Source organism: Gigantopelta aegis, chromosome 6 (assembly GCF_016097555.1).
Source record: "Gigantopelta aegis isolate Gae_Host chromosome 6, Gae_host_genome, whole genome shotgun sequence".
In the NCBI taxonomy this organism is placed as follows: domain Eukaryota; kingdom Metazoa; phylum Mollusca; class Gastropoda; order Neomphalida; family Peltospiridae; genus Gigantopelta; species Gigantopelta aegis.
In genome coordinates, this window is record NC_054704.1 from 8,544,611 (window position 1) to 8,562,044 (window position 17,434).

Consider the following 17,434-nt stretch of genomic DNA (forward strand, 5'->3'; position numbering starts at 1 on the left):
ACTACTGCTGAACACAGTTAAATAAACCAATGGCGTAGCCAGGATTTCATGGTGGGTGGGGGTGGACCTACATTGTCTAGGAGTCGTATTATAGGGCAAATATAAAAGTGATGGAGAAAAAAAGAAGTGCCCACCCCTCCATACACACACCCGGCTACGCCAGTGAAACAAACTTAGCATGTGTTTTCTTTGCAGGCACATTTAAAATTGTGTATTCACATGCAGCCAGATTAAATCGTTTTCCTTTAACCAGATTAGTACAAATATCTGATTCATATGCATTTAGAAAGAAATCGGCTTGACTAAGTGATGAAGCATAGTATGGTACCCATGTGTGCGCTACCACAGCCTGCTATGGACGTGCACGTTAAATCACTCCTTTGTCCCTGTATTCTCCATGTACAACCTGGTGCATTATGGAACCGTCCGTCTTACAAGTGTCCAGTTGCGCGCGCGCGCGCGCGCACACACACACACACACACACACACACACACACACACACACACACACACACAGCCACTCTCGAGATTCTTTCCCAGTCTTGAGAGAGAGAGAGAGAGAGAGAGAGAGAGAGAGAGAGAGAGAGAGAGAGAGAGAGAGAGAGAGAGAGAGAGAGAGAGAGAGAGAGAGAGAGAGAGAGAGAGAGAAATCAGGAATTGTGCCATATTCATAATTGATATCATTTTGTACCATAAACATGGTGTGCAGACAATTTCAACGAAAAAAAATATCAGCGATAAAAATGTGAAGGTACAAAATGTCAAAAGTGCAGACTACAAAACAGACATTTGCTCACAGAAAAAAAGCGTAGTGAAGATGAACCACAAAACCATTAATCAGTTTAAAATCGTATTTCTACACGCGACAAAGGTCAAAATGGTTTGACTGTCTCAAAAATAGCTCTCTCTCTCTCTCTCTCTCTCTCTCTCTCTCTCTCTCTCTCTCTCTCTCTCTCTCTCTCTCTCTCTCTCAAGACTATCTGGGAAAGAATCTCGAGAGTGGCTGTCATCGTATAAACAAGATCGTATAGAGATTCAAAGAACCAAACACTATTTTGCCAAATCCCCATACGATTCTGTATGGTGCAGTTATACGTTATATGTATTACATGTGTATCGTTCGGATTCAGAGAATACATGTATGTGCTGAGAAAATGAATGTATTCCGTATGGACAAAGGATGGGATGTAGCCCAGTGATAAGCCGCTAGCATAATTTGGCTATTTCTCATTCCAGCTAGTGCTCCACAACTGATGTAACACATTTTCGGTATGTACTATTCTGTCTGTGGGATGGCGAATATAAAAGATCCTTTGCTGCTAATAAAAAGAGAGAGTAGCCAATGGATTGACAGCAGTGTGATTTGTTCTTAACCATATGTCTGATACCATTTTACCATAAATAAAAATGAGATGAGTGCTTCATTAAATAAAACATTTCTTTATTGTTGTATTCTGTACGGAAGGGAGATAATTAACAAGACAAGTACAATGTCTCACTAATTTATTACAAAATAACATCAACAGTTTAACCCTTTATTCACCAAATCAACAAAAAGGAATGGAACATGAATTTGTCAAAGTACATTTCATAATAAATTTACACAAATGTGATTATTATTATTATTATTAATGTATAACAAGTCTTTACTTTATTTCCAGATAAAATTAACTCATTCCACTGAGTAACTCAATTGGCTATTTTCTCAGCTCACTCATTGCACTGTAAAATTACAATGACTCGGCTAACTTATTACACTTTATTATCAACAGTGAACATTCATAACAGGAGAAATAAAAATCATAGTTTCATATTACTGGATAATTTGGTGCTTACAAACCAATGACTATATTAGTATTAAATATGATGTCATCATGATTTTGAAAAACAAACAAAATGACATCAAGTAGTTTGCGCACATTGTATAACAAATGGGTTTTTTCATTTACTCTTTACATTATAATGTATAACATAATTGACCATTTTCTTTATTCACTCATTACATCATACAACATAATTAAATGTTTTCTTCTTTCACTCTTACATTGTAGAACATAATTGGCCATTTCTTTCATTCACTCATTAAACGGTATAACATAATTGGCTGTTTTCTTCTTTCACTCATTACATTGTAGAACATAATTGGCCATTTCTTTCATTCACTCATTAAACGGTATAACATAATTGGCTGTTTTATTCTTTCACTCTTACATTGTAGAACATAATTGGCCATTTCTTTCATTCACTCATTAAACGGTATAACATAATTGGCTGTTTTATTCTTTCACTCTTCATTGTCATTAAACATAATTTATAACATAATTGACTGTTTTTTCATTCACTCATTAAACGGTATAACATAATAATTGGCTGTTTTATTCTTTCTTTCACTTCATACATTGTAGAACATAATTGGCTATTTCTTTCATTCACTCATTAAACGGTATAACATAATTGGCTGTTTTATTCTTTCACTCTTACATTGTAGAACATAATTGGCCATTTCTTTCATTCACTCATTAAACGGTATAACATAATTGGCTGTTTTATTCTTTCACTCTTACATTGTAGAACATAATTGGCTATTTCTTTCATTCACTCATTAAACGGTATAACATAATTGGCTGTTTTATTCTTTCACTCATTACATTGTAGAACATTAATTGGCTGCTGGAAATTTCTGTTTTCATTCACTGTATAATTAATAGGCTGTTTTCTGGGTTCATTAAACGGTATAACTGTATACTTGGCTGTTTACCCTTCTTTCACTCATTACACAGTATAATATACTAGTAATTGGCTGGGGGGGGGGGGTCCTTCACTCATTACACTGTATAACATAATTGGCTAATTAATAGGCCTTTTCCTTGGTTCGAAAACAAAACTGTACAATTAAAATGGCTGTTCCTTTGGTTCATTCTGCACTGTATAATAAAACTGGCTGTTCCCTTGGTTCATTCTGCACTGTATGATTAAAATGGCTGTTCCCTTGGTTCAGTCACTGCACTGTACAATTAAATTGGCTGTTCCCTTGGTTCAATCAATATTTCATTTACAGCTACATAGTCAGGTTGGCTGACAGCATACACAATAGCGTTGGCAATGTCTTCTGGATCCAGAATTTTACATGAACTGCTGCCATCATATTTTTCTTTAGCCTGAAAGTAATATAATATTTTAAGCTTATGTGAAAATATGGAGAAAAATAAAACACAAAATTACACCTTAAAAAAATCATATTAAATTGTAAGTTGTCAGCTTAAATTGTGAGGGTAGACAATAAAACTCTTTATGGCTCAGAATCTGTGTACCTGCATATATCAGATCCATGATTGCAAACTATCAAACCATGTTATTCTTGAGTATGAGTTTGAAATGTTTTCAAATTCAGTCATCACTATGGGAGGCGAGTTCCCTTCCATACTCGCCTTGAAAGTTTTAGGACAATGACAAATTGATCGCCTTGCAATAAAATGTTTAATACATTCTGTTTGAAATTTCATGTGATTTCTCACCTAGCACCATTTCATGTGACTGATCTTCAGCATGCCTTGATTTTGCTCACAGGACACTGGACACTGTATTTTGTGTGCTCTGATAAATTTTAAACAGCAGTTCTCTTAATATCATCTATATAACAATTAAAAAAGGATATCCTTTAATTTCCAAGATTTTAGGTTACAGGTGAGTAATTTTTCCCTTTCTATCCTCTGGCAGAAACCCTATGTGTCTTCATAAAACAGGTGACTGGTTCTAAGAGGTGGCTACTTGAAACCCTATGGGCCGATTTCATATGTCTGGGTTTCGAAACACCGGGTTATATCAAAACCTAGGTTTAACACTGGTTTACGTAAAACGCTGAAAAACCTGACCAAGACATACACCCGTGGTGTATTTTACATGTGTGTATTTTACCCGTGTTTACAAAACCACGCTTTTTACCTGGGTTACCCGCAGATTTGGAAAGGGACATAAGCGAGGAATAGCTTACGCTTCATCACTTTGTAGTTGAAACTCGTTACCGGTATATTATTAGCATTCGCCTTCGAGATTGAGGATTAGCTACCTCCTCCCCTCCAACCCCCAAATGTAGAGCAAACTGTCACATTCTGTCAAAAATTATGGACATATAAATTTTGGGAAAATGAGCTGGCCTGAAAACGTTTCACCATTTATTTCCATCATTTTACTCACAATATTACTTATAATCCATGTCAAATGCTTACAGAACCCTACATAGCTGTTGGTAATAATGCAAATATGAATAAACGTTTTGTTATTGGCATTTCCCTTTAATTCTAACATAATATTAAAAAAACAAAAGATGGGACGCGTACGCCTGATGGCACCGAGATAACGTATGATCAAATTTTCAAAACTATGGGCCTGTACCGCCTTGTTCCCCCTTTATTAAGACGAGACAAACACGAAAGTATGTCATTATAAGACTGCAGTCTATGATAGACGTTTATTGCTTTGATACCGGTGGTAACCGATCAACTTTCATTACTAGTACTTCCTGTTTTCGTGCAGTTCATACACCATGAAGAAAATGTTTATTTTTACTAATTTAATAAATAACTATATTTATTACCCCCAGTGACCACTCATAACAGGGAAAATATTTTCCGTATTTTCTCAATGAAAAATATTATGCAGTGTTGTGACGTACAATATTACTGGATGATTTGACGCTTACAAACCAATGACTTTGTCAGTACTAAATATAACATTATCGCGATTTGGCAAACACACAAAATGACGTCATGTACTTTAATGAGTTTGCGTTCACGACTCTTTTAATATTAAATTTATAACAAAATGTCATTTTAACGCAAATCATTATTTATATTTTTAGCAGAATAACAATAATTTTGTTTTTGAAAATTATCTGTGAACGTGATTAAAATGCAAAATTATAGCAATACCCAGAACAGTGTGTAAAGTGGTTTACATTGTTTCTATAGCCTACATGTACGTGCATGTACGCCTAAAATAAAGGCGTTTATAGAAAACATAGCTGGGGTAATAAATAGAATAGCAAACTCAGTACCAGTTATTATCAATGTATGTCCCGAGTGAAATACTTTTCATTTGTCACTGCTAAAGCTCGCGACAGCTAAAAATTATTTGATTCAGGACATAATTTTGATAATAACTAGTATCTCGTTTATTATCCTCTATATATCTCAGGCGCTTTGTTGTTCATTCGCCACAAACATGGTGAAGGGGTGGATCTAATTATACAGTCATGCAAAAAAACATTAAAAAAACAGGCAAAAGGGCATCTTGTCTAAAGGGGGAGGGGGTTCGAATCTCCGTACCCCCACCCTGTATTCGTTTGTGTACAGTGGCGTAGGCAGGATTTTGTATTGGGGGGAGGGGGGCACCTGGCAGCCAAGTAAACAATGATATTGAGTATGCCACTGATCACCCCTAATTTTGCCGGGATTGGGGGGGGGACATGCCCCCCCCTCCCCTGGGTACGCCACTCTTTCTGTAGTGGCTTCAAATGATCTCTAAAATACGTTCACATTTCATGGCTCTGCAATACTGATGTAAAACATGATTTTGCTGCCGAAATTATCCATGAAGAAAAGTTACTTTGAGCAAACCCAGCGAAAAAACACCTCAAGGGCAAGTTTAAACAAGCAATACAATTGTAACCCAGTGTTAAACTAGGATAACTGAAAATCAGACATGCGAAATGCACAGTAAACATGACCCAGGGTTTAAATTATATGTTTCCAAAACCCACCGATAACCTAGACATATGAAATCGGCCCTATGTGTCTTCATAAAACAGGTGACTGGTTCTAAGAGGTGGCTACATGAAACCCTATATCTTCATAAAACTGGTGACTGGTTCTAAGAGGTGGCTACTTGAAACCCTATGTGTCTTCATAAAACAGGTGACTGGTTCTAAGAGGTGGCTACTTGAAACCCTATGTGTCTTCATAAAACAGGTGACTGGTTCTAAGAGGTGGCTACTTGAAACCCTATGTCTTCATAAAACTGATGACTGGTTCTAAGAGGTGGCTACTTGAAACCCTATGTGTCTTCATAAAACACGTGACTGGTTCTAAGAGGTGGCTACTTGAAACCCTATGTGTCTTCATAAAACAGGTGACTGGTTCTAAGAGGTGGCTACTTGGACAGTTCTGACTGTAATTTCATTTCACATACTTCTTCATCTGTTGTAAGTTTGATCAGATTTGTCTCCACATCTCCGGGTTGAATACAGGTGACCTTGACCCCTGAACTCTTTACTTCGTGGCGAAGAGCTTGTGATACACCCTCAATGAAAAACTTTGTTCCAGAATATACAGCTAAGCCCGGAAATCCCTAATAATAACATACATACTGTATAAACATTGATATGCGATAGTATACATACATTTTAATTTTCATGAGAACAAAAAATAACAATCAAATCTGGAGTTTAATATATACATGTATACTGGTAGCTTTTTAAAAGCAGCTTATATCTCAACACAAATAGAACACTTCTGCATTTGTTATAATAAACAAGGTCTATATGTGCAATTAGACCTAAAAACTAAAACATTTGTGCTTCTGGGAACATGGTTATACAGTGAAACCTCTCAAAACCGGACCCTCTATAAACCGGAATTCCCTAAAAACCGAACATGTTTTAAGATCCTTTTTTAAAAATCAGTACAAAATTTAACCTGTCTAAACCGGATACCTCTTAAACCGGACATTGCCGAGGGTGTCCGGTTAGAGGGGTTTCACTGTACCTAGAAAACAGGACGAACACTTAATTTTTTTTTTTTTTTTTTTTTTTTTTTTTTTATTATTGTAATATGTAGACGAAACAAATTTAAATAATAAAAGCCAATCTACCCTACCTAATGTTTCTTGGGCAAATTCCCCCAAAATCACTATGAGCATTCATTCCCTTCACACTTATGAACCACATTGAACATGTTTTTTAACACACTGATAACAAGAAATTATCTTTAGCTATAAATTATTTCAATAACAGGATATAATTTTTGTTCATTTTCAAGTATGTTTTCTCACCATTTTCCCTGCATTAGAAGACATGTTGACAATATGACCTTGACCTCTGCTGAGCATTCCTGGAAGAACTCCAGCAATACAGTTGGTGACTCCCTACAAAATGTAGATTTACATATTCAGACTAGTGTGCTTCATGACGTTTCAATAAGCTGATGTTGTCATTGTGTTGTTTGTAGCTAATAAATTCAAGTCAATTAACTTAAACTGACACTTGCTATTGATGATGTGATGTTGGTTAACACTAAGAGTGCTTAAAGTTACAAGATGATTTGGTTTCTTCCCATGGTATTTGTAAATGGTACTGAGCAAACATCCATCATGTGCAGAATACATTTCCTACTAACCTGTTAACCCACTGTCAGGTTCAGAATTCATTTCCTGGTGACCTGATAACACACAACAACGCCAAGGTTATCATGCTAGCAACAGAAGTGTTTTCAGGCAGTTACATAATAACACTTCAAATTATCATGTAGGGGTTATCAGGTCACGGGAAGCATGGTTGCATGATAATGTCTGTTACTGTACACCTGACATATACTGTCTGTTACTGTACACCTGACATATACTGTCTGTTACTGTACACCTGATATATACTGTCTGTTACTGTATACCTGATATATACTGTCTGTCACTGTACACCTAATATATACTGTCTGTCACTGTACACCTGATATATACTGTCTGTCACTGTACACCTGACATATGCTGTCTGTCACTGTACACCTGATATATAATGTCTGTTATTGTACACCTGATATATACTGTCTGTCACTGTACACCTGATATATGCTGTCTGTCACTGTACACCTGATATATACTGTCTGTCACTGTACACCTGACATATGCTGTCTGTCACTGTACACCTGATATATAATGTCTGTTACTGTACACCTGACATATGCTGTCTGTCAATGTACACCTGACATATGCTGTCTGTCACTGTACACCTGATATATACTGTCTGTCACTGTACACCTGATATATGCTGTCTGTCACTGTACACCTGATATATACTGTCTGTCACTGTACACCTGACATATGCTGTCTGTCACTGTACACCTGATATATAATGTCTGTTATTGTACACCTGACATATGCTGTCTGTCACTGTACACCTGACATATGCTGTCTGTCACAGTACACCTGATATATACTGTCTGTCACTGTACACCTGATATATGCTGTCTGTCACTGTACACCTGATATATACAGTCTGTCACTGTACACCTGATATATGCTGTCTGTTACTGTACACCTGATATATGCTGTCTGTTACTGTACACCTGATATATACTGGCTGTTACTGTACACCTGATATATGCTGTCTGTTACTGTACACCTGACATGTACTGTCCATTACTGTACACCTGATATATACTGTCTGTTACTGTACACCTGACATATACTGTCAGTTACTGTACACCTGACATATGCTGTCTGTCACTGTACACCTGACATATGCTGTCTGTCACTGTACACCTGATATATACTGTCTGTCACTGTACACCTGATATATACTGTCTGTCACTGTACACCTGATATATGCTGTCTGTTACTGTACACCTGATATATACTGGCTGTTACTGTACACCTGACATATGCTGTTTGTTACTGTACACCTGACATATACTGTCCATTACTGTACACCTGATATATACTGTCTGTTACTGTACACCTGACATATGCTGTCCGTTACTGTACACCTGATATATACTGTCCGTTACTGTACACCTGATATATGCTGTCAGTTACTGTACACCTGATATATACTGTCCATTACTGTACACCTGACATATACTGTCCATTACTGTACACCTGACATATGCTGTCTGTTACTGTACACCTGACATATACTGTCTTTTACTGTACACCTGATATATACTGTCCATTACTGTACACCTGACATATGCTGTCTGTTACTGTACACCTGACATATACTGGCTGTTACTGTACACCTGATATATACTGTCCATTATTGTACACCTGACATATGCTGTCTGTTACTGTACACCTGATATATACTGTCCATTACTGTACACCTGATATATACGGTCTGTTACTGTACACCTGATATATACGGTCCGTTACTGTACACCTGATATATACTGTCTTTTACTGTACACCTGATATATACTGTCCATTACTGTACACCTGACATATGCTGTCTGTTACTGTACACCTGACATATACTGGCTGTTACTGTACACCTGATATATACTGTCCATTATTGTACACCTGACATATACTGTCTGTTACTGTACACCTGATATATACTGTCCATTACTGTACACCTGATATATACGGTCTGTTACTGTACACCTGATATATACGGTCCGTTACTGTACACCTGACATATACTGTCTGTTACTGTACACCTGATATATACTGTCCATTACTGTACACCTGATATATACGGTCTGTTACTGTACACCTGATATATACGGTCCGTTACTGTACACCTGATATATACGGTCCGTTACTGTACACCTGATACATACGGTCCGTTTCTGTACACCTGATATATACTGTCCGTTACTGTACACCTGATATATACTGTCCGTTACTGTACACCTGATATATACGGTCTGTTACTGTACACCTGATATATACTGTATGTTACTGTACACCTGATATATCGTTGGCGAAATGACAAAAGGTCGTAACTACGCTTTTTGCGAGAAATCACTTTTTGGAATTTCCAGAGTTAGAATGTTCATATTCTGCTTTTGTCAAAAGATCATAACTATCGGCCTATTAGAAAGTGGTTGACTGTCACATGATAAATAGTCGTATTATAACTGGTCCAAGAAACAAAATGACAAAACGTCGTATCTACAAAGCGGGAAGCTAGAGTGTGGACATGATGCTCAGCATTGCATTATGTTCACACATTACATGGATTACATGTAAATAAAACCAGTTAATTACACATGTATGTGTATTTAATCCATGTATAGATCTTGCCTCATTCCTTCAACCTGTGTTAAATTCTACATCAAAATGTCGTAACTGACATTTTCAGCGACATTTCAGATGTAAAATGTCGTAAGTACATTTGTAGACCTGACACATATGTTAAACCCATTATTAAGTAGTTATCACTATTAACTGTTAAAGCCGCACACCCTAGTTCCATCCAGCGAAAATAAATTATAATTTGGTTAATCTACAAACCTGTAACACACTTAGATCACGTTTTTATCAAATGGAGTGAAAAAGCAGGTTTTATATCGATAAATACCATGGGAATCCCCATGTCCCAATTGCTGGAAATAATTTTGAAAGTTAGTATTCTGATGTCACCGGTAAACGTCGCTCGAAGCACAACAATGCCTACGTCACGACAAATTTCACAGACAACTGTTCTGTCCTGGTTGTATCCCCTCTCCAGATATCGTAAGACTTAGCAAAATTATTGGTTTTAAGGGTTTGTAACGTTTTGTATTGAGACACTTACTTGTCTGAACTTTATTGTTACTGAAAATTATTGCGCGAACCGTGCACGAGAAAACAAACCGAACCAAAATGATAACGGTCACGTGGTATACCAACGTCTGTGACATTGAAATGGAAATATCCCCTCTAAAAATAGATTAGACCTTGTCTGCTCAACGGTTTTTTCTCAGAGGCCCGTGCCATTTTATGAAATACGAAAAATGCATTTTGTGGTATTACAAAAACCAGGATTACCAGGATTACCAAAAAACACTTCAGGTGAATGGAAATGTATATTCTAAATAATAAACGGTAAGTAAAGTGCAATTTTATTTGTGAAAAAATGGGTTTAATAGCGAAAAACAACGCCGTAATGGTTAACAACTAGCCGTAACTAGGGTGTGTCCCTTTAATATATTCGCATAACGATGACTATAGCAAAATAACGTTCTCCTATAAAATTTTGAAAAGTGTAGTTAAGAGGTTTTGTCATTCCGCCGACGATATACGGAACTGTATACTGTTATTGTACACCTGATATATCCTGTATGTTACTGTACACCCAGTGTTCTCGTTGTTCCATTTAAGCGAGGCGCCCCGCCCCGCTATTCCATTTTGCCGTCCTCCTTTCACGTTCTCCGCCCTACTTTATTTTTGTGCGCCCCTCTTTATTTTCCAGCACCTATCTCCGCTATTTCCAAATGCACACTTTTTTCCACACAAAAAAACAACGATCAGTCTGCACACTGGACATCAAAGGAAACAAGACGCGTTGTGTACGAAAAAGCAATTGACGAAACATTTATCAGGTGTTAATATATACTGTCTGTTACTGTACACCTGATATATACTGTCTGTTACTGTACACCTGATATAGACTGTCTGTTACTGCACACCTGATATATACTGTCTGTTACTGTACACCTGATATATACTGTCTGTTACTGTACACCTGATATATACTGTCTGTTACTGTACACCTGATATATACCATCTGTTACTGTACCTTGCAGTTAACATCAATCTGTGTATCCCACTGATCAAGGTTAATGTTCTTCATCAGTGTGTAGTACATCACACCGGCATTGTTCACTAGGATGTCAACTGGACCCAGCGTGGATTCTGTGTGCCGAACCAGCTCCAACACCTGTAAATAAATTAACATGAATGAAACTGAAATTAAATTAATTAAATAAATTAATGCCCCCCACCCCCCTCCCACACACACACACACCCCATCCCCTTGAATGAAAATGATCTCAGACAAGTCTGGTTTGGTGATACCAGATGTTATATATACGGATATCTTTATGGAGGAGATGGGACGAACCATTACCATCAGTTTATGTCTTGTGGATCTGCTGTAATTAAAATAGCATTTACTAGAAATGAAAACATACATAATGTTGTACTGATATTTGACTACAACTTGGCCAATTATTTTGTTGTCTGGTTTTAATTTTAATTTTACTTTATTATTTAGATGTGTATTTATATATATGCATTGTAATGTATTTATGTGGGGAACATACTGTGAAATGGTTGGCAATCCAAATAAACATATTCGTATTTGTATTAATACAAAGTTGACCTTTAACCCCAACTTACATCCTCCCTGTTAAGGACATCGGTTTTCACTGGTATCGCTATTCCTCCATCAGCGTTCACTGCATGCTCTAGATCCTTCATGCGGTCAACTCTCCTTGCTGCCATGGCAACCTTAACGCCATTCCGGGCAAGAGCACGAACAGTTGCAGACCCAATTCCACTTGATGCCCCCGTCACAATGGCAACCTTTCCTTGTAGTGGAGACACACCTGAAACAAACGTGGAATTTCTTTTATTAGGCCACTTATTAAAACAAGAGGCCTATCAACATATAGAAATGTTTTATTTAAGGAAATGTTTTATTTAACAATGCACTCAACTCATTTTAGTTACGGTTATATGGTGTCAGACATATGGTTAAGGACAACACAGATATTGAGAGAGGAAACCACTTCATGGGCTACTATTTTCAATAAGCAGCAGGGATCTTTTATATGCAACATCCCACAGACAGGGTAGTACATACCACGGCCTTTGATATGCCAGTCATGGTGCACTGGCTGGAATGAGAAATAGCCCAATAGGTCCACCGACGAGGATCGATCCCAGATCAACCGCACATCGAGCGAGAGCTTTACCACTGGGCGATGTCCCACCCTATCAACATATAAAGGTCCAATATTTAATTTTACATATTGTCATGTTAAAATTTAAAATTCCAAAATATTTATCTATTTGATTGTGAAGAGTGTCCCAGAGAATCATAGTAACAAATTTCATAACTATTCCATCAAAACTCTACACAAAGATAGACATTTAAATTTTCAAATTTAATTTTGTTTAATTTTTAACAAAAATGTAAACACATTATACCAAGTTTCAGAACAATCCAATGGAAACTGTATAAGAAGATAGACTTCCTAGCAAAAGTTGATGGACAGGTGCCGTACATACACTAGACAAATTGGTATTACCATTATAAAGCCCTACTGACGAATGTCATATTAGGGGTAAAATTTCTATATAAATCTTCTAACTTTAAAACTCAGTGAGAAAACAGACTTTGAACATTTTCAATGTAAAATCTGTATTTAAATTTTTAAAATTTAATAAAAATTCAAATATATTTATATTCGTTTGTGAAGACTACCCCAGAGAATCATAGTACAAATTTTCAGAACTATCTAATCAAAACTCTGAAACAAGTTAGACTTTAAAATTTTAAATTTTAAATTTCACAAATTCAAAATTTTAAAAATGTATCTCTATTAGTTTGTGAAGACTACCCCAAAGAATAATATTCCCAGTTTCAGAACTATCTGATCAAAACTTCAGGATCCGCAAAACTTCAGGCCTAGTCAGTTTGACATATTATATAAATGTTTTGGTTGGTTGGTTTTGTTTTGTTGTTTGTTTGTTTTTTGGGTGTGGGTTTTTCTTTGGGGGGGGGGGGGGGGGGGGGGGGGGGACTATAAACTAACTTGACCTATTTTCAATTTAATGTAGTAAATTACAGACATCGTGCATATAGCCTGAAACAAAGGAGCAAAAAAACAACACCTGTAATAGTTTAAAGGTAACACTTTAGCAGCGGATAATACATGGCGGACCGGAAGACCTGTCGGTTCTATGGTATAATATATATAGATCGAACACCGAATCTGATGATTCGGTGATTGTGCAGAAATCACTCGCCGGCTGCTCAAGATTTGTCTCCCTTTAATAACCAACCAAATAGCATTTATTGTCTCCAATTTAACATCATAATACTAACACTGAAACGCATACGAAACGCAACATACTTTTTGGTGTACCCGTATGTAAGATTTACAGGTCAGGTAGGAGGCAAAGTTATCTTGAACAATTTGACTGTAAGTTTAACAGTGTATCATCGTATTCAAGCACACCACATTTGTGTAACGTTGGACACAAAAAACAGTCTATTGAGCGACCCCATCCCCTTTAAAAATCTCAAATCATAAGGTTATCACGTAGTGTACTAAAATAAAAAGTATGAGTGCTTCTGTCACTAATGCCATTATGACATAAGTGTATTGATGAAAACAGATCAATAAGACGAAAAACACATACGCACACAACTACCCAGTGACATTATAAATTCAAGCATGCATGGGGGCATTCCAAGTCAAATCAATCACTTTTAGGATGCACCGTCGAAGATTTTAATGAAATTAGAAAAAACCTATGAACCAAAATTTTAGACTTCTAACTCAATTTATTGTCGAGATACAGGTCGTTGAACTTTGACCTCGTTAAGGGTACCACCCATTTTCAAAAGGCTCTAACTTATTTATTAATAGAGATAGATAACAAATCCAAACGGTTATTTAAAGGTCTTCAATAGACGAATACATTTTACTAATACACGAAACATTCGAAAAATCAATCCCCAGAAAGTTATAGATCGACATGACATTTGACATTGACCCTCAAAAATATATCGTCACCAATGTTTTCAAAACTTTACTGGATATATTTAGGATATTGCTGAAGATTGTCTGAAAATGTCAATCTGGGTAACCCATAACATCTATAGGTAGTACTAAACCAAATAACTTCCGGCTGGGTCAAAGTTCGAGGTGCACCCAACTTTTGATAGAGAAGTGAACACCACAAGTCCTGTGATTGGTTATAAATGTGAGTGTGTTGGTTGTAAAAAATAATAATTTCATCTGGGTAAAAAAAAATTGCAATTTTATTTCATCTAGTACCAATGTGTCAAGTAGCCTTGTGCTTGAAACATGTATGGGGTACCTGTAAAAAAAAGTACTCGAATTTTGTGCGAAACTAGGGTAGTCATAGACGCTACCCGTTATCTCAGAAACGAGCAGCTTGACCCCCATTTTTTTCTGATTCACTTTAAGTGTAAGGGGTGGTAGTATTTATATCCGTGGCGTTTATGTCGGTTGATACGTTGCAGGTAGGAGTTTTAGCCACATATGTTACTATTGTCGTCTATGGGATTTGATTTGGTAGTATACACCCTATAGTTACAATTCAATACATGTGACAAGGGATGCAAGGTTTAACACGTTAGTTACGTTTAACACTTTAGTTAGTCTACAATATACAAGGTAACTTTCCGGGAGTTGATTTGTTTGTCTATTAAAGACCTTTAAAAAAACATCTGAATTTTTTCTTTACCTATAAATATAATAGTAAAAACATTAGAGCCTTTTAAAAATGGGTGGTACCCTTAACGAGGTCAAAGTTCAACGACCTGTATCTCGACAATTAATTGAGTTAGTTGTCTAAACGTTTGGTTCAGAGGTTTTCTCGATGTCTGTTATGAGTGTACCAAATTTCATTAAACTCTCAGACGGTGCGTCCTAAAATGATTGGAATGTCCTGATGCGCAATAACCTCTTTTCAAAAACATGGATCACCCCTGTATTGATGAAGTGGTTACTGTCAGAGTTTCGTCTGAGAAACGTTTGCTACTGGAGATAAAAAAAAAATTTTTTTAAATGTTTTATTTAACGACGCACTCAACACATGTTATTTATGGTTATATGGCGTCAGACATATGGTTAAGGACCACACAGATATTGAGAGAGAAACCCGCTGTCGCCACTTCATGGGCTACTCTTTTCGATTAGCAGCAAGGTTTTTTTATATGCACCATCCCACAGATAGGGTAGTACATAGCACGGCCTTTGATATACCAGTCGTGGTGCACTGGCTGGAACGAGAAATAACCCAATGGGCCTACAGACGGGGATCGATCCCAGACCGACCGCGCATCGAGCGAGCGCTTTACCACTGGGCTATGTCCCGGCCCCCTACTGGAGATGGATACAAATCCATGTCTTTATTAAGTGGTAGATCGTTGCTTGGTTCGAAGGATCGAACCCCCTCAGTAGACTCATTCTCTGAATGGGGCTGGTGTATCAAAGCCCATGGCATGTGCTGAAAATGACTATAAATATCTCTTGCTTCTAATGGAAAAATATAGTAAGGTTTTCTCTAAAGAATTACACGCTAGAATTACCAAATGTTTGACATCCAGTGATTAATTAATTAATGTGGTCTAGTGGTGTCGTTAAACAGAACTTTAACTTTTGTATTATTATCGCAGCATTTGAAAGACGGTCTAATATTGTTTTACCTGTGGACATGCTTGCTGATCGATTCTTCACAATGACTTTTCTAGCTGACAGCTTATCGAAGTACGTCTTCAGGAGATTAGTGTCAATGTAGGCGTAGTCCAGACCAAGGGCAGACAGAACGTTTAACAAATTCTCATTTCTGTAGCTGCTCAAACTCGAGAAGAAGTTCTCGTCTCTGAAATTGAACAGTATAGAGCCGAAATGAACTAAAACATACATACATACATTTACTACATTGCTTCGACGTTATCCCCGATTGGTGGGAGTAAATTTCTATTCTCTGTCGGTTAAAACTAAAGCCCAACAGTAAAAAGATTACCTGATGTAGGATTCCAAGAGCTGGCTTAGAGGTGCGCTGTGTCCATTGGCCAACGTTTCAAGCTCCAGAATCTTCTGTCTCCAGTTGGAGAACGACACGAATTCCAGTGGATACCCGTGCGCGTACATCCACTCGAATATCCACCTGTGAGGTTATTTACATTATTATTTATATCAAACACAATGTACATTTTACTCATGTATGGATACTGGATACAGGAACAGACTATATATTATAGCTAAATCGATAAGTATCTAGAAGTGTCGGAAAATACCACCAAGTAGTTATTAATTCGCATTTCAGCTTAAAGCAGAGTCTGACCACGCTCCGCCTCCTGCTTCTGACGGCTATGCTATTTAATCAATGACCTATGTTTTGGTTATTACGTTAGTTTATCTAACCCCTAGTCTTAAAACCTGTCGAAATAAAATTTTGCTTTTTGAAGATAGATACATAGTCTAGATGTGTACATAGGTACCTTTTTATATGTGCTACCTTTACTTATTTTAATTTGAATATATTTTACAATGACGATAGTACATGTAATAAACAGAATATATGTCATTATATATTTGATATATTTTCCCCCTTTTTTGCAATTGTAGAAGGAAGGTACACTTAAAGTATAGCTGCGTGCTGACCTGGATTTCAAGGGGTTTGTGTTAATTATGTGGAATATTTTCCTCATGGACGACGGCGGATCTTGAGTAAGTCTGACGATAACGTGAGCGGCGAAGTCAACTGGCGTCATTTCAACGTGCCAGTCAACATCAGGCGCTACGCCGTGCTTGGCACAGGCCTGCAGAATCAACAGGGTCAGGTCGTGAGGATTCCAGAAAGCATTCTGTCGATCACCGGCCATATTTCCTGAAAACACAAGGTAACCAATATAGATGTAATTCATTGCTGGTATGCCTCTTTCCATTGCTAATACCCTTCAAATGAATGTTGC

At 37.0% G+C, this 17,434-nt stretch overlaps 1 protein-coding gene across 1 annotated transcript in view; it reads right to left on the bottom strand.

The window, feature by feature from the left end:
- Positions 1-2,797: 2,797 nt before the first annotated feature.
- Positions 2,798-17,434, bottom strand: part of LOC121373894 (linear gramicidin synthase subunit D-like) — a 41,284-nt gene continuing 26,647 nt past the window's right edge. The window contains exons 19-26 of the mRNA XM_041500691.1: positions 17,124-17,349; positions 16,483-16,626; positions 16,163-16,338; positions 12,094-12,302; positions 11,492-11,632; positions 7,048-7,140; positions 6,187-6,345; positions 2,798-3,158 (exon numbers count right to left, since the gene is read on the bottom strand). Of these exons, the coding sequence (XP_041356625.1) occupies positions 3,015-3,158; positions 6,187-6,345; positions 7,048-7,140; positions 11,492-11,632; positions 12,094-12,302; positions 16,163-16,338; positions 16,483-16,626; positions 17,124-17,349 (1,292 nt within the window). The 3' untranslated portion in view covers positions 2,798-3,014. The remainder of the gene's footprint in view (positions 3,159-6,186; positions 6,346-7,047; positions 7,141-11,491; positions 11,633-12,093; positions 12,303-16,162; positions 16,339-16,482; positions 16,627-17,123; positions 17,350-17,434) is intronic.